The sequence below is a fragment of the Hypanus sabinus genome, chromosome 6 (genome assembly GCF_030144855.1).
Source record: "Hypanus sabinus isolate sHypSab1 chromosome 6, sHypSab1.hap1, whole genome shotgun sequence".
NCBI classification, from domain to species: domain Eukaryota; kingdom Metazoa; phylum Chordata; class Chondrichthyes; order Myliobatiformes; family Dasyatidae; genus Hypanus; species Hypanus sabinus.
Genome location: NC_082711.1, coordinates 148086830 through 148114324, shown reverse-complemented (window position 1 = coordinate 148114324; position 27495 = coordinate 148086830). Strand labels below are relative to the sequence as shown.

The 27495-nt window shown below is 38.1% G+C and overlaps 1 protein-coding gene across 1 annotated transcript in view; it reads left to right on the top strand.

Moving 5' to 3' along the window:
- Positions 1–2701: 2701 nt before the first annotated feature.
- The window catches only part of nipsnap2 (nipsnap homolog 2), a 39484-nt gene continuing 14690 nt past the window's right edge, over positions 2702–27495 (top strand). The window contains exons 1-7 of the mRNA XM_059973168.1: positions 2702–2851; positions 7868–8007; positions 8096–8141; positions 17019–17113; positions 19097–19167; positions 20734–20874; positions 21902–21933. Of these exons, the coding sequence (XP_059829151.1) occupies positions 2733–2851; positions 7868–8007; positions 8096–8141; positions 17019–17113; positions 19097–19167; positions 20734–20874; positions 21902–21933 (644 nt within the window). The 5' untranslated portion in view covers positions 2702–2732. The remainder of the gene's footprint in view (positions 2852–7867; positions 8008–8095; positions 8142–17018; positions 17114–19096; positions 19168–20733; positions 20875–21901; positions 21934–27495) is intronic.

Here is a 27495-nt window from a genome sequence, read left to right as displayed (position 1 = left end):
ATCACCGGCATATATCATAAAATTTGTTGGCTTTACGGCAGCAGTACAACGTAATATATAACAATAAAGAAAAATGTGTGAAATAAATAAATATAGTTACATTAAATAAGTTGTGCAAATATAAACATTAAATCTGTAGTGAGGTAGTATTCATGGGTTCAATGTCCATTCAGAAACTGGATGGCAGAGAGGAAGAAGCTGTGCCTGAATTATTGAGTGTGTGCCTTCAGGCTCCTGTACCTCCTTCCTGATGAGAAGAGGACATGTCTGTGGTGATGGGGTCCTTGATGGTGGATGCTATCTTTTTGAGGCTCTTTGAAGATGTTCTGGATACTATGGAGACTTGTGCCCATAATAAAGCTGACAAAGTTTACAACTCTCTGCGACTTCTTTCGATCCTGTGCAGTAGCTCCCCCCCCCCCCCCCACCACCCAGACCAGATGATGATGCTGCCAGTTAGAATACTCTCCACGGTACATTTGCAGAAACCTGTGAGTGTCTTTGGTGACATACCAAATCTCCTCGGACCCCTAACGAAATATAGCCGCCGTTGTAGCTTCATTGATATGTTGGACCCAGGATAGATTCTCAGAGATGTTGACACCTAGAAACTTAGAACTGATCACTCTTCCCATTTCTGATCCCTCTGCGAGGACTGGTGTGTGTTCCCTTATCTTACCTTACTGAAGTCCACCACCAGTTCTTTGGTCTTACTGACATTGAATGCAAGGTTGTTGCTGCAACACCACTCAACCAGCTGATACATCTTACTCATGTATGCCCTCACATTACAATCTGAAATTCTGCCAATAGTTGTGCCATCAGCAAATATATAGATGGCATGTGAACTGTGCCAAGCCACACAGACATGGGTGTAGAGAGAGTAGAACAGTGGGCTAAGCACACATCCCTAAGGTATGCCAGTGTTGATTGTCAGTGAGGTGGAGATGTTATTTCTGATCTGCACAGATTGTGATCTTTTGGTTAGGAAGTCGAGAATACAGTTGCAGAGGTAGGTACAGAGGCCCAGGTTTTAGAGCTTTTCGATCAGAGCTACAGGAATGATCGTGTTAAAATACTGAGCTGTAATTGTAATACCTGACATAGGTACTAGTATGGTCCAAGTGATCAAAGGCCACTCGAAGAGCCACTCACGTCCACCATAGACTTATTGTGGCCATAGGCAAATTGCTGCGAGTCCAGGTATATTTAAAATTATTAATAATTAGAATCATAGAAAATTTAATACTTGGTTTCACACACAAATTGTCGGAGGAAATCACCAGTCAGGCAGTATCTATGGAGGGGAATAAACAGTTAATATTTCAGACCAAGACTCTTCATCAGGACTGGAAAGGAAGAGGGAAGAAGCTAGAATATATAGGCGGAGGGAGGTGAAGGATTACAAGCTGGCTTCACACATAGCTTCCACACCCTACCATCACCAGCATTTGGTTCCAATGGCTGTTCCCCTCTGTCTCATTGCTCCTATTCTCACCTCCCTTACATGTCAGAATCTCGCACTGATAGAACTCTGTACGCCTGTTTATCTCGCTCTAACAGCTAGCTGCCTCCCATCGTCACACTCCCTTTTCCACCAAACGTTCTATCTTTTTCTCATTCTCTCTCTCTCTCTCTCCCTCCCTCCCTTTACTTCATTCACTTGCCATTGTCTTCCAAGCTCCACGTCTAATCACATCCTCTAACTGCCTGTCATCTTAATAATTCGGAATCCATCTTACCTCTCCACTCTCAATCCTGATGGGAGGGGGGGGGGGCTTCAGTCTGAAAAATCGACAATTTCTGTCCTCTCACAGATACTGCTTGACTCATTGTTCTTCTGGCAGATTGTTGTTCAGATTCCAGCATCTGCCATCTCATGTGTCTTCTAAATAGTCTTGTCTTTCCAAATTAAGGCCCCTCCCCACGTACCTGAGGAATTATTCCAATAACTTACCCTCGAACAAACTTATAGTTACTCAGCTTATACCTTTCTACTTTCTGAAGAGGCTGGTAGTTCTCAATGCTCTGGCATCACTACAGTGTCTAGACAGGATAGAAAACTCACGGGCATGTATGTCTTTACATCTTTTAACAGTCTGAGTTATATTTCCTTCTGGACTACCAATTTATCAACTTTCGAAGTTATTAAGTTCCTTTATACTTCCACAATTCCCCATCCAATAGTTCATCAACTCGCTTCACTGTAATGACACATCACATTCTCTTTGTGAAGGGGCCAAACATCATTCACTGAAAGCTTTCCCACAGACTCTTTCCATACATTTGTACTTGTGTAGAAATTTGGCAATAAAGTGTGGGATTCGAGTTCTGTGACCAAAAAGCTGCCAACGTGAACTGGAACAAAATGTAATGATAGTGCAGTTTAACAATGAAAAACGTCTAAATTAAACGTTTTTGTAAACTTCGGGAACCTTCAAATTTTTGCTAGAGTCTTTCCACCACCATTGCTTCACTTAAACATAGATCCTAACTCATAGCAATAGGACCAAAAGTCAGCAACGCAAAATTTATGCCAGTTAATCATAACACTCCTTTAAAGCAGTCTCATATGAGCACAAATACAAAAACAAAACTGTGAATAAAAATATATTGTGCTCATTGCATGTTCGTGAATTACAGCGGCTCCGGACCACTTGTCTCCGCCTCGACGCCTCACGGCGCATGCGCATATGCAATCGTTGCGGGGTGAATGTCACCTCCACGGCAAGATGGCGGCTAGAGTTCTCCTGAGCGTTGTAACCGGTGCCAGGAGGGCTGCAGCCCGGCCTCGAAGCGAGCACCGCGTTTTATCTTTAGATGCCGGCACCGCCACGTTAACTCTAACCAGGTCAGTGCACGGACAGATCCGCACCCACTATTGTTTTGCCGCCTGTGGCTGAGCGTTGTTGGAGTGCGTGAACTGAGGTAAAGTTTGTCAGCAGGCCGCTTTCTTTCTGTCAAATGACAGGTGCGCCGCTATCTTTAACAAAATGCCGCTAATCAGCAAAGTTGTCGGTTAAAACAACATCAATTTATCATATACTTTATTACAACCATCAGAATCGCCGACAGCTGGTGGGCTTTAAGCCTTATTTCTAAAGTTTCTTTTGAGAGATTTGGTTTGGAGATTTTATTTAGTCAAGGTCATTATCTGTAACAGTTGCATCTTCTATAATTACACAGATAATTATGCCAGTCCCCTAGCTGAAACGTTTCAACATTTGTTTTGGAGTACGTTCATTCTAAGCGAGAAAATGATCTATTTGCAGCTAAGCTGCAGTAAACAAAATAATAAACACGCGAGATTCTGCAGATATTGGAAATCCAGAGAAACACACATAAAATGATGGAGGAACTCAGCAGGTCAGGCAGCATCTATGGTAGTGAGCAAACTGTCGACGTTTTGGGCCAAGACCTTTCTTCAGGACTCACAAAATGATACTGTGTTTGTAGGATTAGATAGTAAGAAATATTAAATCTTAAATTCAAACCTTTCAATAAATCATATTGAATATTTACAAAATTGAAACAAAGGCTCTCATTTATAAGACTCTTATTTGTGATATTTACAGTAATAAGATACTTTTGTAGGCAAGTCACTATTATTTAGAAAGTGTGCAATATAATACAATTATGGTAATGACCAGATGGCACTTTTAACTAGAGTTGATTAAGGGATATAGGTATATTGATTGGGACATGGACTCACGTCCCTTCTGTTCTTCAAATTAGTGCCATGAAACTTTTATGAGACCTGATGTTGCCCTAGTTTAACTTGCTGTAAGGGTCAACATTAAGTGTGCTATGTTCCCCAAGCACTGAAGCTAAGCATCACCCCTAATTTTATGCTCATTGCACACAGTGTTGAGTTTGGTTTTCAGTTGCAATCAAAATTTGTAACTCTGGACTATTTGTCTAAATGATTTGTTTGATACTACCTTGGCATTCTGAATTAAGATATTACTCTCGAAGAATGGGGAGGTTTTACTTGTATTGTGTTCATGGCTGCTTCCACCTACATTGCTTCTGAACAGAACATGTTTTGAATGGAAAGGAAAAACTTGCTTTTGTATAATTTAAGCAATAAGTGAAAAGAGACTGCAGGGGGTCCATGTAAGAATAGGAATATAGAAAAGCATATGACAGGGAAGGACCTTTATGGATCTCTGGGTGCTGACTTTGTAAAGTATGTAACATATTCTGTGATGTCAGACTAGTACTTCCTACAAATTCTCTTTTCTAATGTTCTTATGGATTCAGTTGTCTGTTTGCTAGCACCTCTCTGATTCTGCTGTTCTGTGCAGTACACTTACATTATCATCATTCATTATACTTATAATTTTATCATATATGGGTTTACATTTAACCATATTTAACCTTAGTTCCCAAGCCTATATTTCTGAATTTTAACCAGTGTTTGCAGATTCCCACTTATTTTACTCCATGTCACCCTACCGCACTTTTTATGGATATTGCCACATAAGTTGTGTCTTTGACAGGTTCCATGTTGTGTTATTAAACTAAATTTACACAGAACCATGCATCATGCTAGATGATCAGAAGCCTGGTGGAATAGTTTGTAAAGGATGGAAGAGAGAGAAATAGCCAGGTAGGTTTAGGGAGCAGATTTATTGTTTAAGCTCTTAGAAAATCAAATAAGCTTAATAGAAGGGAAACTATAGACCTGTTAGCATGACATCAGTGGTTGAGAAGTTGTAGGAATTGATTGTTAGTGATGAGATTATGAAGTACTTGGAGGCACATTTCAAGATAGTCAAAAGCCAGCATGGTTTCCTGAAAGGAAAATCCTACCTGACTAACCTACTCCAGTTTTTTGAGGACATTACAAGCAGGGTAGACAAAGGAGATTCAGTAGATGTGGGTTTGGATATTCAGAAGGCCATCGACAAGGTGCCGCACATGAGGCTGCTTAGCATGATAAGAGCCCATGGAATTATGGGGAATTTACTAGCATGGGTGGAGCACTGGCTGATCGGTGGATAACAGTGTGTGGGAATAAAGGGATCCTATTCAGGCTGGCTGCTGGTTACTGGTGGAGTTCCACAGGGTTCGGTATTGGGACCGCTGCTTTTAACAATGTATGTCAATGATATGGACTACAGTATTAATGGATTTGTGGCTGAATTTGCTGATGATACAAAGATAGGCAGAGGAGCAGGTAGTGCTGGGGAGAATGAAAGCCTGTAGAGAGACTTGGGTAGTTTAGAAGAATAGGCAAAGTGGCAAATGAAATATAATGTGTATAAATTAGAAATAAAATAGAAAATAGAAAGTGTATGCTCATGCACTTTGGTGGAAGAAATAAATGGGCAAACTATTATTTAGATGGGGAGAGATGCAAAGGGACTTGGGAGTCCTTGTGCAGGATATGGATATATATACACACACACACACACACACACACACACACACACACACACATATATATATATATAGTTGTCTCTCGGGGTACGAGGAAGAATACATTGTGCAGGTTGGCAGTGTTTTTTACGAGGCCAAGTTGCGAGCTCGACGTCAACGCAGCACGGATAGAGAGCGTACTCAGGAGCGGCCTGTCACTGGATTGAACTCAGGAACCTCTGTTCTCGAGCCCAGCACTGATTTCACTGTGCTACCAGCCAACCTTTTTTTTTTGCCCAATGTAACCGGTGGTGAAAGCTACTAAAGTGGAAAAGCCATGCACAGAGACGATCCTCCTCTCTTGAACTCAGAAGTCAGGATCCAGTGACACGAAGAATCGTTACGCCTGGCAACTTCCTTGGCTGTAATGGATGGCCTCTTCTTCTTAAGTGCTCTGCCACACCACAGTGCACTGCTGCAATACCTTCTCAGCCATTGAACCCCCGGGTCTCCTCCACCTGATCCACCGAAGCAGTCTTCGCATGCTGGGATGTGCAGGATACACTAAAGGTTAACCTCCAGATTGAGATTGATGGTGAAGAAAGCAAATACAATGTTGGCATTCATTTTTAGAGGTATAGATTATAAGATCAGGGATGTGATGTTGAGGCTCTATAAGGCACTCGTGAGATTACACTTGGAGTATTGTGTGCAATTTTGGGTTCCTTATTTTAGAAAGGATGTACTGACATTGGAGAGGGTTCAGAGCAGATTCACGAGAATGATTCTAGGAATGAAAGGGTTACCGGGAATGTCTGGCATTCTTGGGCTGTATTCCCTGGAATTCAGGAGAATGAGTGGGGATCTCAGAGAAACATTCTGAATGTTAAAAGGCCTGAGCAGATTAGATATGGCAAAGCTTTTTCCTATGGTAGGGGAGTCTAGGACAGGAGGGCATGACTTCAGGATTGAAGGACATCCATTTAGAACAGAGATGTGGTGAAATTACTTTAGTCAGAGGGTGGTAAATCTGTGGAATTTGTTGCCATGGGTGACTATGGAGCTCAAGTCATTGGGTGCATTTAAGGCAGAGATAGATGGGTTCTTGATTAGCCAGGGCATTAAATGGTGTGGGGATGACTGGAAGAGTTAGATCAGCCCATGACTGAATGGCAGAGCAGACCCAATGGGCTGAATGGCCTGCTTCTGCTCCAGTACCTTATAGTCTTATACATATGAAAGAATTACAGATACCTAAAAATTTTGGGACAGGAAGAATATAGGGAGGAAGCCAATGGAGAAATTTGAAATTGAGGATAAGAATTTTAAAACTGATTCATTGAGAATTAATGTAAGTCACCAAGTATGAGGGTGATGGTCAATAGAAAAGAGTACGTTGGCTCCACTAGAGCAGAGACTTAACAAGAGTAGAATGGAAGTAATTGATGTGGAATACATTGGAATAGTTAAGTCAATAGGTAATAATAACAAATGCATTACAAGATGAGTTGAGGTTGCAATAGTATTGAGAAGTGCATGAGAAGTGTTCCAGAAGAAGAAATAGTTTGATTACATGTGTACATGGACTGTGTTGGCGCATGGCCAGTTGGTTAAGGTGTTTGTTTAGTGATCTGAAGGTTGCTAGTTCGAACCTTGGCTGAGGCTGCGTGCGTTTCCTTGAGCAAGGCACTTAACCACACATTGCTCTGCGATGCAAATCCATGGTCTATCGAGACTAATGGAGGCCTAGATACATTGACTGAAGCACAGCCCAATCAGATGTTACACCATGATTTTGGGCATTGTCACTCAATTTAAAAAAAATAACAGGAAAGGAGTCAGTGATTAGGGTTTTGAGTTTGTGACAAATAATAGGCTACGGTTTTGGTCTTCACAGCATTGCAGGAAACGTAAAAAAAGGTTTAAATCATCATTGGAGATAATAGTTAAAAGAGGCGGTGTTTAGATAAAACTGAGTGTCAGCATGCATATGTTTTTCAGCTATGTTGCTATGTTATGGGATGTGGATGAAAAATGCGAAGATCTGTGTTTGGTTCTGTTCTATGATACTAAAGGTAATGATGTAGTTACGGAAGAAGAAAGACTTTGCTTGTAATTCTCTGCCTCTGGCTAAATAAGAATGGAGCCAGTTGATGTGCTCCTATCTGGATGGTTGAAGGTGTAGAGGCTTTGGAGAAGGATGACGTGGTCAACCTATCTAAGCTTGAAGACATCATGAATGGGGAAAAGGAGGGATAATTGTTTTGCAGTGATGTAGATCTTTAGTTTCCAATTTATTCTTCACTCACTTCCTCATCCCTGGAAATATTCTCGAGAATATTATTTGCACCCTCTCTAGGAATTATCATAATTAGCTGCTGATACGTACTATCCGGGTAAATTTGGGCTTGGAAATAAAGATTAACCTAATAAACAATGTCCAAAAAATAAGTAGCCATGCTCCCAATTTCTTTCTGAGGTAATTGTTCACATTTCTATACAGGGCATTGTCTGCAACTTCATTCAACAACAGGGAGGATAGCTGGTTTAAATCGCTGTTTGTCAGAAAGGTGGATCCACGCAAAGATGCTCATTCAAATTTGCTAGCTAAAAAAGAAACAAGCAGCCTATACAAAATTCAATGTAAGTATTCACAGTGTCTTCTGGTCTGTTAAGGGATGCCTTATTTTCAAAGAATTTCCCAGTTTAACTGTAAACATTTTCTTTCCAGTTCACAGTGTAAAACCAGAATCCCTAGAGGCTTACAACAAGCTTTGGTAAGATAAAGTTCAATCTCTTAAGTTATTTTGGCTAAAGAAATGTATGATTACCTGAAGTTCACCTATTTCTCAGTTTACTGATCTTTCATCTTAGAAATTTGTCTTCATTTAAGCTGTGGCAGAATGTGCATAATACTACTCCAAAATACCGTATTTTTAATCTTCTAAATGATTAACAGCCAGTAGCACTTTAAAAAAAAATCTCTTATGTTAGTTATTTATTACTTTAGCTAAAGGGATTGGAACTATTTATGAAGTACCAGTAGTTGTATTAGAAAAAGTGTCCAGGAATAAATATTCTTATTTTTGAATGAAGAAAGGCTTGACCTGATGTGCATAATCTGCTTAACAATCTGTAGCTAGCATTCAGGTAATTTCAAGTTTATTTTGATAAAAATAATGTGATCATACTAACCTGAGATACTTCTGGCTTGATCATGTTGTTTGCTGTCTGCTGCCTGAACTTGTAGCCTTTGGTTTCAAAAAGCCTGTACTCTTCTAAGCTTGATATTAAAGGCATGTATTGTTGGCATTCTGCTCTCTTAGAGTGGTGAGATCCAGGTGGCAGGGAGACCACAGATGGTATAGATCAGAGACTTACCCCTAAAATAATATGATAGATTTACATAGCTGGTGAAGCAGGGCAACTCTGAATGCTGAATTACAAGGATGTTGAGAAACAAAACTGAAATAAATAATTGAAAAATTAAAATTCCTATTTTTTTAAAAATTAGAAAAATGAAACAAGAATATGCAACAAATATGAAACAAGGAAATCTGCAGATGCTGGAAATTCAAGCACCACGCACACAATGCTGGTGGAGAACAGTAGGCCAGGCAGCATCTATAGGAAGAAGTACAGTCGACGTTTTGGACTGAGACCCTTGCTTAAGAACATTAGAAAAACCCTTTCCTATCTGCTTCCTAACTAATGTCCAATATCCTCAGTGGTGATCAACGTGAAGCATTGATTTGGCTTATCTTTCATTCTCTGAGTTCAAGATTTCTGTGTTTAAAATTGCATGCACAAAGATTGGGATTTGTATCTATTCATATAGCTGAGTGTTGGTATGCTAATTAGGTGTGCCAACAAAACTGAGGTAGATATGAACCACTGTACATTTGTCCATGATTTATAATTTAAAATGGCATTGAATTCTTTGTTATATTGTAAACTGAAGATTTATTTTCTGATGGCTACATCATTTATCAGGTACAAGAGCACTTGCTTGTTCGTCACCAATAATAAAACAAAATAACTAAAGTAACTGTACCCAGAATGCACACACTTATAACTTAAACATTCTTTTTATTTTAGCTCTGCACAAGGAGAACAGTATAACTCCTGTCACCCACACTGTTCTGAAGACTAAACAGAAAACTGCTGTCTTTAATACAGAATTAGCTTATCAGTTGTGGATATTGATCACAATATTCATTAATCTGACTTTGAGCTGAAAACCAATGACATTTTGAAATTAGTAAAGAAATTGTTCCTTATTGGTTGGGTGTATTTCACGTACTTCTGTTATTCTTGTCTCGTCTGTCTCTGGCATCCCTTCTTGTGTAAAGGGAGACTGTTTCAGTAAGACCTTTCTAGAAATGTCTGACTACAGAGGCACCACTTGTCTGGCTTGAGTACACACTGCTGCAGTCACCCCTGCCTGTCTGTCATAAGCAGAGGTGTTTACGGTGGTCTCACTTGACCACTACTGCCCCATTAGTACTATTGCCTAGATGTTATCTTTAACCGTTGCCTTACGACAACTTCTACACTTCCTCCTCTTTGTCCAGTGGAGGACAATGTAGATCTTAGTAAATTTCAAGAATGCAGAATCTCTGAAACCCTGTGATAGTTTCATCAGGGATACTTGGCTGTTGATATCAGAAACACACAAGCAACATGCCTAGCTAATAATGGCACAAGCACCACCTCTCTTTAATAATAGCAAGTCTAGTGCTAGAAGGAGGAAGATTGAAAGTCTAGCTGAGCGATGCAAATAACAACATCCTCTTTCTCAATGTCAGCAATACCAAGGAGCTGATTATTGACTTTAGGAGGAGGAAACTAGAGGTCCATGAGCCAATCCTCATTGGAGAGTTAGAGGTGGAGAGGGTCAGTAACTCTAAATTCCTCAGTATTATTATTTCGGAGGACTTGTCTTGGGTCTAGTTCATGAGTGCAATTATGAAGAAAGCACAACAGCACCTCTGCTTCTTTGGGAAGTTGTGAAGAGTTTGGTATGACATCTAAAGCTTGACTAACTTCTATAGGTGTGTAGTGAAGAGTATTGTCTGGCTGCACCACAGGATGGTATGGACACTAATGCTTTTGAATGGAAAATCCTACAAAAAGTAGTGGATACGGCACAGTCCATCACAGGTAAAGCATTCCCCACCATTGAGCACATCTACATGAAGCATTGTCGCAGGAAAGCAGCATCCACCACTCAGGACATGCTCTCTTCTCGCTGCTACCATCAGGAAGAAGGTACAGGATCGTCAGGACTCATACCACCAGGTTCATGATCAATTATTATCTCTCATTCATCAGGCTCTTGAACCAAAGGAGATGACTTCACTCAACTTCACTTGCCCCATCCTGTGTTCCCACAACCTATGGACTCTCTTTCAAGGGCTCTTCATTTCATGTTCTCAATATTCATTGCTTATTTATTTATTATTATTTCTTTCTTTTTGTTTTTGTACAGTTTGTTTTCTTTTGCACACTGGTTGAATGCCCAAGTTGATGCGGTCTTTCTTTGATTCTATTTTAGTTATTCAATTATGGATTTATTGTGTATGCCTGCAAGAAAATGAATCTCAGGGTTGTATATGGTGACATATATGTACTTTCAAGTTCAACGAAATTTATTATCAAAGTTTGATTTTGGGGCCACAATGTGGTTTGCCAGCATTTCGGCAGTAATGTCATTGATGGCCTGGTTCTTGTTGTGTAGTGTTAAGACTATGGTGGTGGCCAATTTCTCCAGCAATGCTATGACCAAGTTAATGCTTTCACAAGCTACTCTGGCAGGTTTCCAGAACAGGCACATTACAATCCAGACACACTCAGTTTCCATAGTCCTTCGATGGCAGCTCCACACAATAGGATGTAGAGAGAGAGAGTGGGCAGATGGAACATCTATGGTACTACATAGGCCAGATAACAATGACCTCTCCATGGGTTTGGTTCAGGCCAAAGATCACATTTTGAAGAGGTACCCCTGGCAGCCAGTGATAGGCCTGTCGACGACTTAACTAGTAAACACCATTAATGGCATTTGGAGAGTCATTAGTAATATAGATATTGCATGTACTGTTACCCAAGTCTAGTCCCATCCCTTGATGGTCGTACCAATATACTTCACCCAAGAAGCAGCACCAGAGCAGGGGGTTTATGCAACCATTATAAATAGGTTTGTTCTCTCCTTCAAAACAGTTGTATTGGTAAGATTCATTTCTATGGGCAATGTTGTCCCATACAATTCTCATTCTGTTATCAAAGTAAAACACAGAACCAAACTCATTACTATCCAGGGGTATACAGGCATTGACAAACCACCTTCTGAATGTATAGGCCCGTTCTGGAGAGCACCCAACAACCTGACCAGTGTGTATACTATGCATATTCAAAGCTAAGGCGAGGGAAAATGTTAGGAGTGTTACTGTGATGAGCTACTTATGCCTTTAGGTGGAAGTTAGATGTCCAGGTCACTCAAAACAAATAATACTATTTAAGGTGGCAAATAGCAAAGATCAAGAAGAGTTCAGTCCATCAGTCCCGGTCCAGTGGCACTCCTGGCTTAATGTGCATCCAAGTCAGCTTTCCTTGGATCTTAAAAGCAGTAAATGTGGTCAGCAACACTTGAGATGGACCTTCATAGTGGGGTTCCAGACAGTTCTTTCATCTGTAGGCTCTCTCCAGTACCCAGTCTCTGGGATGGTAGGGCTGATACTGCAGCCAGCAATTTCTTCTGGGTGTCAAGTACCTGTTGATAGGAACCTCTAAGAGCTTGTGTTAGTGCTGTACAATACTGCAATATGCTTTCACATAGTATGGATGTCTGTTTTTCATTAAAAAAGAGATGAGTGTCAAGCACAAGGGATGTCCCAAAACTATCTCATGCAGAGATAGGAGCGTTACGCAGTTTGGAGTGCAGCTCATTGTCATAGGGGCCAGTGGACATGCTTCTGGCTATTTTAGCTTGAGCTCATTTCACAATTTAGCTAACCTGTTTTTCAGCACCCTGTTCTGTCTTTCAGCTGCCCTGTAAGATTAATGGTAGTAAGGGCAGGAGAAATTATGCTTATGCTATAAGGCTTATATTAATTCCAATATAACTTTATTCCTAAAGTGAGGGCAGTTATCACAAGACTTTTCTCAGGGATTGCAAACTAAGAAATAAATTCTCATAATAAAATAATCAAAAGTTACTATATCATTTCTCTGAGTTGGATAAGCTTTTGCCTATGAAGATAACAAACAAAATAACAAGTGCATAATTACAACCCAAACATTTAGGCAACTGCATAAAGTCCATAGGGAAATGTAAAAATAACCTCCTCAAGCAGGGCCCAGCAGTGGCGGATAGGTGGCAGTGACTTTTGGGGTTATGTCTCTGACAAATCATACAGTTGCTGCTTATGGGCGAGAATCTCCCATTCTTGAAGGTGGCTGTGGCACCTCAGCTGTTATATGATGTACACACACCACATATCCAGTAAAATTTTCTACTGATTTTTTTCCCCAGTAGTAGCTCAGAAGGAAAAGCCATCAAAGAAAAGTTGCATATGAGCGTACATCAGGTGGCATTTTACAGTGGTCAGAATTAGACTCGCACAACTTCTTGAGTACAGTCTGTGTACAGCTTATTTTAACTGCATAGTCTATGGGTAATGGTGGTAGTGGGGGTGGAAACTGATATCAAAGTTGCCTTGGCTTGAGGGCATCTTCAACCCCAGTGGTCAGACAGTCTGCAAACTAAGCATACCCTTAGAAGACACTTACATGTTTTACCCCTATTGTGTCCACTGTCCTATTTCTATATTTGTTGGATCAAAGAACTGTAAAGCCCATTTAGAATTTACTTCACATTTAGAATAATATTATCTAAACAACTACACTGTTCAAAATAAAAATTACCAGTCATAAGTGGAACACATGAGCTGTATGTGTATAAAACAGGTAATGTTTAACCTGAATTTGGTTACTGTCAATTTAGTTATATATAAAACAGAACTGTAAGTTAAAATAGCAGTTAAATTATATAGGACAGCTATCGCAATACTTTAATAGCAACATACAATATTGTCCAGAGGCTATAATGGGGCAGTCACAAGTATTGTCCCCATTCCCCTTAACAGCTTTAATCCCTTGATGTTGCAATTGTTTTTGGCAATATTGTAAAACACTTGCATGTTGCAATTTATTTACAATAGTTTATTAGGATGGACATCACTGCTTCTAAAATGAACCTGGAACACTATAAAACACTTACGCACAAGTTCTACATATTCATTAACATTATTGTCTTCTGTCCGATACTTTTTTTTAATGCCAATCTACAGTGTGAGAGACACATTTTGTTAGAGTTCCTACTAGATCAGTTCAAGATACATTTAAATCAGTATTTTGCTCATTGCCTCTACCTTCCATCTCCCATAGTGCTATTGGTAATTGCTGCCTGTGGCTGGGTGCCAACTGATGCCAGCCTCACCGAGTGTTGGAGGCGCCACTTGTCATGGGCCTTGTTGAAACTGTGCGTGGGAAAGCAGGGGTACAGCTTCTAGTTCATCCTCAGACTGATGCTAGTTGTTTCTTTTCAAAAACTGAGGTAGTTTTATACTTTGCCTGTTCTTCCTGTGTCCTTTCCTTTTTTAACTTTTGCTCACCTACTGAACTTTTTTTTTATACAGGATTGTCTTCACTGATAATAAAGTATCAGGGCCCAAACACATGCATTCTTACGACTCACACAATCTTTTTTATTTTAGTTGTGCATAAGGAGAACAGCATGGCCCCTGTCATCCACACTGTTCTGAAGTGTGAACAAAAAACTGCTATTTTTATACAGCACACAAGAGATTCTGCCCATGCTGGAAATCCAAAGCAGCATACTCAAAATGCTGGAGGAACTCAGATGGTCAGGTCGCATCCATGCTTTTGGGCCGAAACGATACTGCTTGTTCATTTTCATGGATTTTGCCTGGCCTTCTGAGTTCCTCCAGCATTTTCTGTATTTTTATACAGAATAGGCTTATCATTTATGAATATAAGCCATTTGTATATTGTATGTTTGAACTCCTTGCTTGTCAATAGCCTTTTACAGTAGAGGTGTGAAAAATTAATCAAAATTACAAGCTGACAGCCAATAATATTTTGTAGTTACTAAAGCAATTGTCCCTTAATGTTGGGTGTATATGCCATATTGTGTAAAGATGCGCTCTGTTTTTAAAGGCCTTTCTAGAAAAGTTTCACAGAGACCTCACTCGTCTGACTTGAGTATATATTGCCACAGTCATCCCCAGCTATCTTGTCTGTAGTAGGCAGAGGTGCTTTCAGTGGTCTCTCTTGACCACAACTGCCCCCAGCTATGCTTGCCTGGCCATTGTCTTTAACCCTTGTTTTATTGCAATCTCCCCAGTAGTTTCAAAAATGAAGCATTATAAAATAATGCTTAGCAAATCAAATCAATACTTAGATTGCCTCTAATGAGAAAGTGGGTCTCATAGACAGTGTGGCCTTTGGCCACTCAGTCTATAACAGCCATCAAACACCCATTTACAATAATCCTACATGAATCCCATTTTATTCTCGCTAAATTCCCCTCAGTTCTCTCCTGAATCTATCACTGATCTTCACGATAGGAATAATTCACAATGGTCAATTGACCTACTTTGTAGTATGGGAGTAAACTGGAGTACCTGGCAGAAATGCAGGCAATTACAGGGAGGACGCACGAACTCCAAGCAGACAGCATGTGCAGTCAGGATTAAATCTGGGTCTCTAATGCTGTGAGGCAGCAGCTCTAATGGACACACCACTGTGCCGCCCTCAATTATGAGATCTGTTGACATTGCAGGAACAATATTATCTCAGAATCTGACACTGCTGTTCTCTTGCTGAGCAGCTAATTTATTTGTGGTTGGTGTATTTTGCTTTTACAACTTGTATACAGCTTTTACTGTATTTTGAATAGGTTGTAGCCTCTAATAAGGGTAACTGAGGTAACTTTGTATTAGGTCATTATTTACCATTTGGAAATGTCCTTTGTAGTATTGTTAGCATCATTGGATTGGTAAATTCCCAAAATACATTTTGGTGATTTAATGCTATTTTGCCGCATAAAATTAGTAGCCAGTCATTTGTTGAATCATGAGTGTGAAAATGTTAAATGTGTTTATATATAGTTTTATTGTGTAGACTTCTTAATACAGTTCTCATTTTATTGTACTATGTCTTCTCTGAAGTTGTTTTAAAAATTTTCGGCCCATCCCCTTGAATTGGTGAACTTCAAAAAGGTCAACATATTGCACTATAATTTCAACTTTAAATCTGATTTCCAAAAAAAATTTCACCCTTTAGATGTAAAAATAAAAATGGCATCAAATAGATGTTTAAGGAAATGCATGAGGTGTCGAGGCATATCAGTGCCTGCTAAACCCAGTTTTTAAAAAATACCATTTTGCCCTTCATCCACTTCCTGCTCCTAAGAATGACAATATCTGGAGGCAATTGCAGAAAGTAGAAGAGAATTTGTATTACCATGCCACATGGGTTCCAACACTGTCAGCTAGTTGATCAACATTTCATGAAAGATTCAAAATAAATTTATTTTCAAAGTTTATACACAGTATACAACCCTGAGATTTGTCTTCCCACAGGGAGCCACGAATCAGAAAACCATGGGACCCATTCAAAGAAACCATCAAATCCCACTCCCTAACATGCAAGAAAAAGAGCAAAAAACACAAAATATAAAACACCAACCCACAAAAGTCATCAAGAGTCCAGAAGTATTCAGTAAATACTGGATCCCTAATTAAATATTTCTAATAGAATACCGAAGTATCAAATTCCACATTTAATCCCCTTGTCCAATTACAAATGAAATACAAAATTGAAAGTTACTATGATTAATGACTAAAATATATCCCCCAACTTTAGTCATGGTTCACATTAAAAGTTACTTTGCTAAGAAGAATAAACTTGTTTGCAATCTGATTCATTGACAGTTAAACATTGGCAGTTTAAATAGAGATATAGAAAATAGAGTTGATACTGGGTTTGAGAATTAAGTTAAGACAGTTGCTTCATGAGCTATATTAAAGATTGTGGGTAATTGTGTGTACAGTAATTAAACAGATGAGCTAAAATCTACAATACCAAAATTCGACTTTGTATGTTATTATTTGTTATGTATACTTAAGCAGATTAAATATTGAAAACAAAAGTAATAAGTTGTCTGCTTAAAACAAGAATCCTTCAAAAAATTCTGATATTGCAGAAAATGCACCAGTTAAATAAAATTCTGTTTCTTGTGTCAACACATTAATCCCAAACTCAAGAATCCAGGCATAGGAGTGCAGTATCAACATGTCAAAGTTTAATAATCTCACAAGTTGTTAGAGCGAATTGCTTGAAGAAAGAGTAAGCAGGGAGACTGAATACACAAACTAGTACTGCAGCATGCTGGTGTAATCAAAGTGGATATCCCGATGCAGTTTATATTCCCAAATATTCTCCTAAAAGCAGGCCGCTGATCTATATAGTTTTGGGTGACAAAGGTTTTAGCCCATTGGACTAGAATATTAAGAAATTGCAAAGGTTACAAAATGTCTACAATTAACATTCCTTGTTTTTTTTTGCAGCATAGATGTATTACCGAAGATTCACAAAGATGACAAATACCCTTGTGAGCTCGTAGGGACATGGAATACATGGTACGGAGAGCAGGATCAAGCTGGTACGAGTTATATAAATATTTTATTTGTATGTGTTAGGACTTTTTTTTAGCATTATGGCAAAGCATGTTAATTAAAACTTGAGATACAAGAGTGTAGGTGCTGGCAATCAAGAGCAGCACACAAAAGCACTGGAGGAACTCAGCAATCAGACATTTTGGGTCAAGGTGCTTCATCTGGACCAGACAGATTGACAAGAGACAGCTGGTATGAGAACAATGTATGAAAAAGGTGGACAAGCAACCGGCAGGTTTTGGGTGCATCCAGCATTTGCTTACCAAATGTGGTAATTAATTAAAGTTAGATTTCTTTTATTTACATAAACATGATTGTAGTTTTAATTTTGGAACACTTTATCTTCTTTATGATGTATTCCATCCTGAAGTGTTTTTTGTTACTGAAGCATAGTACTAATCTTAATTTTTGTGACATCTTGCCTATTGTGAGGCTTAACAAATCCTTTTGATACCCATTAAAAATGATTATAGAACCAACCTATCTAATCCTATCTCTAAATGTATGTATGGACATGGTCAATAATTTTAATTTAACTAACTTAATTTCAGACTTCTATTGGTGGTATGAAGCCATGTGAAAATTAATTTTAACTTCATTTTACAACTACCCAGAAATGAATACAGTGAATTTTTGTTAACAGGGTGATTGGCTAATCAGTGTAGCTGTTTATTTGGGACAACTCTTAAAGAGCAAAAACTAAATAGAGACAATAGCCCAGATTCCATTTATTGATTTGGGACACTGCCACTTAATTAGGACAGGAGACTATTGCTGAACAGTTTCTAGCTAGCATCAGTCATGTGCACTCTGTGGCTATTAACCACTATACCATTCTGAGAGTGATCAGTTTTTAAGTAGCATCAGTTGCATGTGCTTGTGTTCCACTGATAGTTGATGAGCGATTAGCAGTAAGACAGTTTGGAACTCTTTTGCCTACTGTTATTTCAAGCATTCAGGCTTGACGATACCAGAAATAGCCAGGAGTAAAAATGAAACAATTCCGCTACTTCAGCAAGTTAGGAATTATGAAGGTATCAACAATCACCTTGAATGTTATGATGAAAATGAAGATTTAAAGGATGTAATTGTTTAAAGCATTACATTAAGACAGTCCATTATCTACACTAGGTGTCTGCTCATTTTGTTCATTTACAATCAATCAAAAGAACACAGCAAATGAATTCCACTATTAATAACTGTTAGGAAAATGAATTGTTACTCAGTTTGTCTTTTTTATACCTTTTAACTGCTCTCATGAAATTTCAGCTAATTGGGCAGTTGCTTAATTGGGCCAAAACATACTGGTCTTGATGTGTCCTAATTAATCAGAATCCACAGTATTTTGCCTTTTAGCAATATTTATAAAATGTGTGTCCATCCAGAATTTTCATTAGCTTTGGTTGTGATTCAAAGAAAGGATGTGCTGAAACTGGTGAGGTTTCAAATAAGGTTCACAGAAGTTAGTCCAGGATTGAATAGCTTGTCATATGAAGAGCACTTGATAGCTCTAGGCCTGTATTCACTGGAGTTCAGAAGAATGAGGGGTGACCTTCTTGAAACCTATTGAATGGTGAAAGGCCTTGATAGAGTGGATGTGGAGAGGATGTTTCCTATGGTGGGAGAGTCTAAGGCCAGAGGACACAGCCTCAGAATAGAGGGGCTTCCTTTTAGAACAGAGGTGAGGAATTTCTTTAGCCAGAGAGTGGTGAATCTGTGGAATTCTTTGCCACAGGCAGCTGTGGAGGCCAAGTCTTTATGTATATTTATAACGGAGGTTGATAGATTTTTTTATTGGTCAGGGCTCGAAGGGATACGGGGAGACAGCAGGAGATTGGGGCTCCAAGATAGTGGAGCAGACTCAGTGGGCTAAGTGGCCAATTCTGGTCCTATAACTTATGGTTTTATGGTCTAATCTTGAAGTATGAAATGGAGAAAACCTGCTATTCCTTTATCTTGGTCTTTTTCAGTCCATCTGTGGAAATACAGTGGAGGTTACCCTGCACTTACAGAGGTGATGAATAAACTGAGGCAAAACAAGGTAAAGCAGTTGAGCTATAATACAGTTAAGAAAGTCCATCCATTGACTGTAATGCTTTAACCATTGTGTTTAAACTGCTGTTACCTTTACCAGATGAAAATCAAAAAGCTGCATAAAACTGAAATTGTTGGAAGACCCTATATGCCATGTAGCACTTGTGGAAGAGGAAAGTTTTTGACAAAATGGATTTCATCTGTAGCATAAACTGCATCAGTGGAAAGAGAAACAGTTTATCCTCTGAAGTATTACAGCAGTTTCTTTGATTACATATAAAACTTACTAGAGAAGACACATCTGAGTTGGACACCTTTTCTTTTGTACAATGGTGTTTCTTATATTTAACAGTAGAAAACTTGAAACTTGCATATATAAGCCAGTGTGTTTTGTGCTAGGAAGGAATCTCAGAAAAGGAAACGTGCTTTTTTTCTTTCTTGTTGAATTTCTTCCATTTGCAGTATGTACCTATGTCAAAACAAATTATCCCCCCTTTTTAAAAAAAAATAAAATGTTAAAATTTCTCAGCAGTTCATTCAGCTTCAGTGTACGTGTTAACATTTTAGGTTGATGACATTGATGACTTAAAACTGTTTCCTTCTCATTAAAAAAATTATGATGTGGCAGACATGCACAATACACACCAACGATTTGTATTGATAGCATTCACAATGTAGTAATATGCTTTACTGCATAAATGATAATGCAAGTGACGTAGTGAACAGTTTTTTACAATTTCTCCTGGATTTAAATTTTGAAAGATCAGGGGATTGAGGGGTTTTGGGAATTACCACAGCTGAGGAGATGAGACCTGGGCTCATTAGACATGATCAGATTGATTGGTGATCTTAGAGCCTACTCAGCCTTTTTTTGCTCCGATTTCCTTGCATTCTTTTCTTGGAGGCATTGTCAGATTAAAATCTGACAGCGAATTTGTATTAGAGATGGGTAGATTTTAAGGAGCATTTCAAGGTAGAGAGGCAATGAGATTTAGAAAAAAATTCCACACCCTAGAGCTGATGGCGCAACTCCCAGTGGCAGAGTGATTTTAAAATGAAAAGAAAATCGGGGTTACATGGGAGGCTGAAATTGAGAGGATCTTCAAGTATTATCCAAGTGTAGATTGACTTACATCCTGAACAGTCGGGCTGTTTGTCTGGGAGTTGATATATTGCAGAAATACAGAGCAAAAGTGTTTTATAATTTCAAGTTTTGTAGTTTGTTATTTACTAGAATTATTTTGCCCTGATGACATTTAGCCAATTCATGTTCTTAAAAATTGTTAATTATAAGAATAAAATTAGGCATAGGGTTTAAAAATGGGTTCCTTTTTGCATTCTCCCCCCAACTACTTGACAGATTCTTTTTTTTCTTGCTGTTGTGATGTAAGGCTGGCCTTGAGGAAGGAATAAATTGATGTGCAATGAAGCAGTTGGTTTTAAAATAGTAAAGGAAAGTGCAGTGGATCTGTATTCTGTATCCTATTGAAAACCTTTTGTTTCTTGATCTGATGACCAATTAGTATGAATTTTTGCCTTTGCTACTCGTGAAATTTAAGATTTTTTTTTGCAGGAGTTCATGGAATTTAGGAAGGAAAGGGGACAAATGCTACATTCCCGAAAAAACCAATTGCTTTTAGAGTTCAGTTTCTGGAATGAACCTTTGCCCAGGACAGGACCCAATATTTATGAACTCAGATCATACCAGCTCAGGGTAAGGAACTTGTGATTTCTGCATTTATTATTACCATTGTAGGATATTATAACTGAAAACTGCAAAAACTAATGTACTAATTGGTTATTAGGGAACATATATAGAATCCAAAATTAATGTAATGTATGGTGATGGATAAATCTATACTTGAAATAGTTTTTCAGATTACGTTAATTTGAGCATAAAATGACTTTCCCAATAACTGCTGTTGAACGGCCAGCAAATCAAAACCTACCACATGTAGCAGTCTAAATTGACTTTAAATGCAACATTTAACACTTTATTTCTTGGATCATCCTGCACGCTGCTTCAAGCTTACACCTACTTCTGTTATTTTTTCCATTATTGGGCTCAAGCCTACTTCTGCTTAGTTTCTTGGAGCTAGTGTTAACACATACTCAGTTCTAACTATGAAATTTCATTTTTCTGCATCTTCTTGAAGGAAGTACAAGCCCATGGGGAAAGCACAGTAGTGACATTAATTAGCTTGTTGAAAGATCCAGCATAGGCACAACAAGCCATTTGTTCTGCTGCATCCTTTAGGAGCATCCAAATTTTGGAATCTCAAGGTTGAAATGTGTGTTTGTGCTGTTTTAATATATCTGAAATTACATATAAAGAAACTAGTCTGTCTAGAATTCCCTAATGATATTCCCCAGTCCTAAACTCAAGTGTACTTGGCCTCTATATTAACCATGCTTGATGTGACATGTACATAGCTGTACAGTCTGACAGATGATCCAGTTAAGTGTTACTGTGTCAAGAAGCATTTTAGGTCATGATGATGGTGATGATGTGACTAAATGAATTAACTGTATGAGGAAAATATCTTAATTGTAATTCATGCTTTGTGTAGTTCTTTAGATTTATTTAGATTATATACCGTGTATGATTCATTAGTTTACATAAGTCTTCACCTTAAATTTGTGATGCATTTACTGTCTTAAATCACTAAAATACTGAGATCCTGATGCATATTTGTAAATGGAATTTTAATATTGTTTTAATATTGGTGTGATTTTTTCAGCCAGGAACAATGATTGAATGGGGTAATAACTGGTGAGTGGCAAACTACAGCTCATGTACAATTTACCCTTATAATTAGGTATCATGTGAAATTTGCATTGTAAAAGTATTTGGCAATAGTAGACTGATATCACACTTTAATTCTTTAATTTGGAGTCACTGTTGGATATTATCTATTTTACTTTTCAGAAAAGGTAATCTTGTTAGTTAGTTTCTTCATGTCCATTGTTACCCCAGTCTTCAAAACTTTATCCTCAATTCTTGCAACTTTATTTCTGCAAACTATTTATCTTGCATTTTCTTCTATGATTTATCACACTTCTCCAATTGTCTGCTCACTACCACCATCTGAATGAAAGCTTTCATTCCGGTTTCCATCCTGTCCACCCCATTGAGACTAAGTGGTAAAAGCAACAAATGAGATTATTTGATTAACTGAAATAGTATCAATCTATTACAATAAATTTACTCCTCAAAACCTCAATTGTTTATTGCCAAAGGGTTGCCCTTTCTAATTACATATTTAATTCAATCTTATTAACCACCACTTTGCAAATAGTAGTCTTTATTGCAACGTAAATGTGGAAATGTTTTAAGAATCCCACTTTGGAAACTGCTGACTTCCATCTCCTTTTGTATTAATTGATCCTATCTTATCTACTGGTTGCCTTGGTTGAATTAATAACTTCTGGTAGAGAAATACTATATATGCATACATAAATAGAAAACATTTATAGCACCATACAGGTTTCACAGGCTGCTTGGTTTCCTTCTCTGCTGCAAATTTTCTGAACTATATCTAGTGATGTTCTGATTTTCTATTCTTGCATTCTGCCTCCTATTTCTTTGTACAAATCTTGGAGGTTTTAGTTAGTTGAAGGCATTATTTAAGTGGTAGTTGTGAGTTTGAGTCAGCAACTGTTGGGCAAAACATTTATTAGCTGTCTCATTCACTGAAATTCGAAGCTTATTTTGAAGTGACCAAAGGAATTATTGAACGCTATAGAGGTATACAAGTGCAATTAAAGACTCTTGAGTTCTTAACAATTAAAAAAGGTAATAATTTAACAGCAATTATCAGGAATCTATTTTCTAGTTTTCTCAATTTACAAGTTTGTGAGAGTAGAGCGATAATAGCTGGATAACTGATGGCAGGTTTATGTAAATAATTTTTAAGTCATCAGGAGCACGTGAAGAAGAAGAAATCATTAATTACAATGCTTTGCCATTGGAATACTAGTACCGAAGCTCAAATAAGCTACAAATTTCAGGCAATTATGTTTCTATTTATTGTGCAATTAAACTCAGTGAGGAAAGTTAGGGTGATATATAAGCATCCTATTAAAGAACATGTGTATATACTTGTACAATGCCACTTCAATCTTTCTAGCTCAAAATGGACATAATTGAACATAGTTTCATTCCAGCAGATAAATAAGTTTGTTCTTGATAAAAAGCTGCCCTAAATGAATTGGTTCGGAATGAGTAAGTAGAAAAGTTAAAATACTTTGAGGTGTAATAATGGATATATCCACAGTATGATGTATTAGTCTTTCAGGCTTTTACTAAGTTAACAATGAAATAGTTTGCCAAACAGCTATTAAGTGACCAATAAAACAACTTGTCACTTGTGACAAGTTGGGTTCTAGTTTCACTTAAAAAACTTTGTTCCTTCTGTCATTTTCCACATTGCTTACAGTTAATTCTTTTCTGTACTCCCACTTTGTCTCAAATTCCTTCTCACATCCAACATAATTTCTTTCTATATCATTGTTAACTTTAGATTTTGCTTATTGCCTCCATTACTTATTCAAAGGCTCATTAGTTCAAAACGTTCAATATTAGTTAAACTGTTTATTCCGTTACTTAGTTTTCTTTAACCAGTTGATATATTTGCCTGCACTTTCAGAAACTTGCATTGCAAAATTTTTCAGAATGTTTAATGTTGAAAAATAAACTGATAGAACCACCCCTTACAGGTAATATAACAGGTAATTTTACATTGGGTTGGCACGATAGCATAGTTGATAGCACAATGCTTAACAGTACAGGCCAGCTGAGTTCAATTCATGTTGCTGCTACCTGTAAGGAGTTCATATGTTCTCCCTGTGACCATGTGGGTTTCCTCTGGGTGCTCCAGTTTCCTCTCACAGTCCAAAGATAAACCAGTTGGGAGGTTAATTGGTCATTGTGAATTGCCCTGTGATTAAGCTAGCATTAAAAAATTGGGGGATTGCTGGGCGCATGTGGCTCAAAGGGCCAGAAAGGCCTACTCCGCACTGTACCCCAATAAATAAAGACTGGTTCACAATAGTGTTTAATCCTAATGTTTGAGTTTGCCTTTCTTCCACCATCAGAATTACTCTCCAGTCTTCTCCATTACCTTCATTGTCTATTCTCCCCCACCCCCATTATGTGTTTAGCTGGGCTGCAAGGAATCTATAATAGTTTTATATTCGTTGTTTCAATTTTAGTTGAATTACACAATGAATAACTATGCTAATAGATGTAATCTCTACTGCAAAAAAACTTTGTGTTTCTCTAATCATTTAGAATAATTAATGTGTCACTGTTAGAACTAATGTATGGCAAAATGTGTTTGAGGATGCAGCATAAAACAGAATCTTAAATGCTGTATCCTAATGCTGCAAAATCACAATGTAAATTATAGTTTGATCTTTTTTACAGAATAATAATGGAATTATGTGTTCATGGAAAAGTATTAGTAATACAGCAGGAATTTTTTAGCACACCTTTTAGTGCATAACCCCAGTAAAGAAAGTTAGTATATTTTTTCTGTTGAAAAGAGACCTGCTCTCCTTCAGAAATCTGTTACAGTATCTTTACTTCTGTTTCACCAAGATGGATGCAATGGGCCAAATGGGCTTTGCAGCATTGCTTCCTTCTGCAGTAAGTCTCTGATGACTCAGCAATAGTTTGGTGTATAAAGGGAGGACAGGAGGAAGAATGCAGGACCCTGGTGGAGGACTTTGTCAAATGGTGCAAGCTGAATCATCTGCACCCCAACATCAGTAAGGCAAAGGAGATGGTGATGAACTTTAGGAAGACTCAGCCTGCACTGCTCCCTGTTACTATTGATGATGAAGACATGGATGTGGTGAGGACCTACAAGTACCTGGGGATGCACCTGGACTTAAGTGAAGCACCAACACAGAGGCTGAGTAGAAGAAGGGCCAGAGTGGCCTCTACTTCCTGCGGGTACTGAGGTCCTTCGGAGTATGCAGGCCTCTCTTTCACATGTTCTACCAGTCTGTTGTTGCCTGTACAATCTTCTATGCGGTGGTGTGCTGGGGCAATGGTATCAACATGGGTGATGCCAACAAGCTCAATAAACTAATTAGAAAGGCTGGCTCTGTTATGGGAGTCAAACTGGACGCACCAGAGGCTGTGGTAGAACAAAGGACCCTACGGAAAATCCTGGCAATTCTGGACAGTGTTTCACACCCTCTGCATGCCAACTTGGCTGAACAGAGGAGCACTTTTAGGAATAGACTAAGACAACTGCACTGCTCCAAAGAGTGCTATATGATGTCATTTTTACCCGTGGCCATTAGGCTCTATAATGAATAAACCTATAGCCAGGAAAGTGATGACCCCCCCCCCCCCCTTTTTGAGGGAACTTCTTAAAATTCTTTCTTTCTTCTCTAATATTTGTATATCTGTGCACTTGTAATGCTACTGTGACACCGGGGTCAATAAAGTATCTATCCACTTGATCAATCATCTTCAGCAATATTCTATTTTGCTTTGGTGATTGTTCTGTAGGATTTGATCGTTTGAAATGTTGCACACTTTTCAAAAATACCAAGTGGAAGAGGGAGTATAATCAGTGATGTAAAACTGTTTCTATGTCAGCTCCTTCTAAAACCACTATCTATCTAGAGGACAAGGGCAGCAAGAGCACCAGAAATACCACCTGCCAGTTCCCCTTCAAGCCCCACTCCATCCTGATGGAAATATATTGCCAATCTTTATTGTGCCAAATACAGTGGAGTCAGGTTAATTGGGACACATTGGGACCAGAACATTTTGGCCCAATTAAGTGGCTGGCCCAGTTAGCCAGCTTCATGGAAATAGTTGAAAAGGTGTTTAAAAAAAAGATAAACTGCCATTTATTTATATATGCATTTAATTGAAATACAGAATAAATTAGAACACAACCAAAACTACTACAGTACTATAAAACTGTTATTAGTTCCTAGTAGTTATTGATGGAGGAATTCATTCAGTGTATTCTAACATGTTCTTTTAATTGGCTGTAAGTGAACAAAACCAGTGCAGACACCTAGTGCAGATAGTGGATTGCCTTCAAGCAGTGTTTTCAAAGACTGCATCCTCCAAATCTTTTTCGTTGTAACATTCAAGATGGTTCTTGATACCTTCAAATTCTTCATGGTTCTTAACTTGTAGAAATTGTGAACTTGTTTCATTTTCACTCCTGGCTGTTACTGGCAGCTTCAAGCTTGAAACTTTAATGAATAAAACAGTTCTGAATTGTCTTGCTCTTTATTCAACTATTAGTGACAAAAATAATTGCTTTTTGAACACAAACACACAAGTGACATTATTTAAAAACTGCTGTAAGCACAGTGTAGTCTCTAATAGCCACTCGACTGATGCTAATTAGAAATTGTTTGGCAACGGACTCCTGCCCCAACTAGGTGGCATAATGTCCCAAATACATTAAGGGAATCCTGGCGATTTACTCAATTTCTTTATGTTCTTCAAGAGTTTTACCAAATATGTGGTTGTCCTGATTAAACGATGACCCAATTAACTGAAATCTACTGTACTGGCAATCTTTATGTAAAATAGTGTGACTGTCACCTTCATCACATGACCTGACTGTTATTCCAGCAACCGTTATCCTTGAATAAAATTCTAAGCAATTTAATTTTCTTTTGATTATTGACCAGCAGTGGAGAAATATTGTTTAATAAACAAAAGTCCGATTCTGTTACAATGAAATTAATAACAGAATGCAAGAAGACATAAGTAAACTAGTGAGTTGGGTAAACATAAATGAAATTTAAAGCAGAGAACTGAAATAAAGTACTTTGTTTGGTAGGAAGAACAAGATGTGGTTTAAGTAAGTAGAAGCATAATTGCTCTAAACTCTTTAAACAAAAGGCAGAAGGTTAAGAGTAAATTCCTTCACTGTTATTAAAAAGGACCAACATGTACATATTCTAATAAAAATAAATCCTAATTATTAGTCTATTTAATGCTTGCATCACTTATGGGATGTGGATTTCTTTGTGTATTTCCAATTATCTCAAATAGTTTCCTGCCTATTGTTCATGTGCAGAAGGTACTTGAGCATTCCTTTTAGATTGAAGCTTGTGTAATTCAATATCATTTGTCACTTACCAACCTATGCCTGGATGTTGACTCTGTTTTACTTCATTCTTTAAAGGAAATGCAAATAAGGCTAATGATAGAAATCAAGCCCATGTAACACTAGGAAGAATGGTTTATTAAAATGGCTACTAATGTTGTATGGGGCTATGGCACAACCCTGAGGAATCCTGATACTGTATAATCCTGAAGGTTAATTTATTGGCTTCCATTATT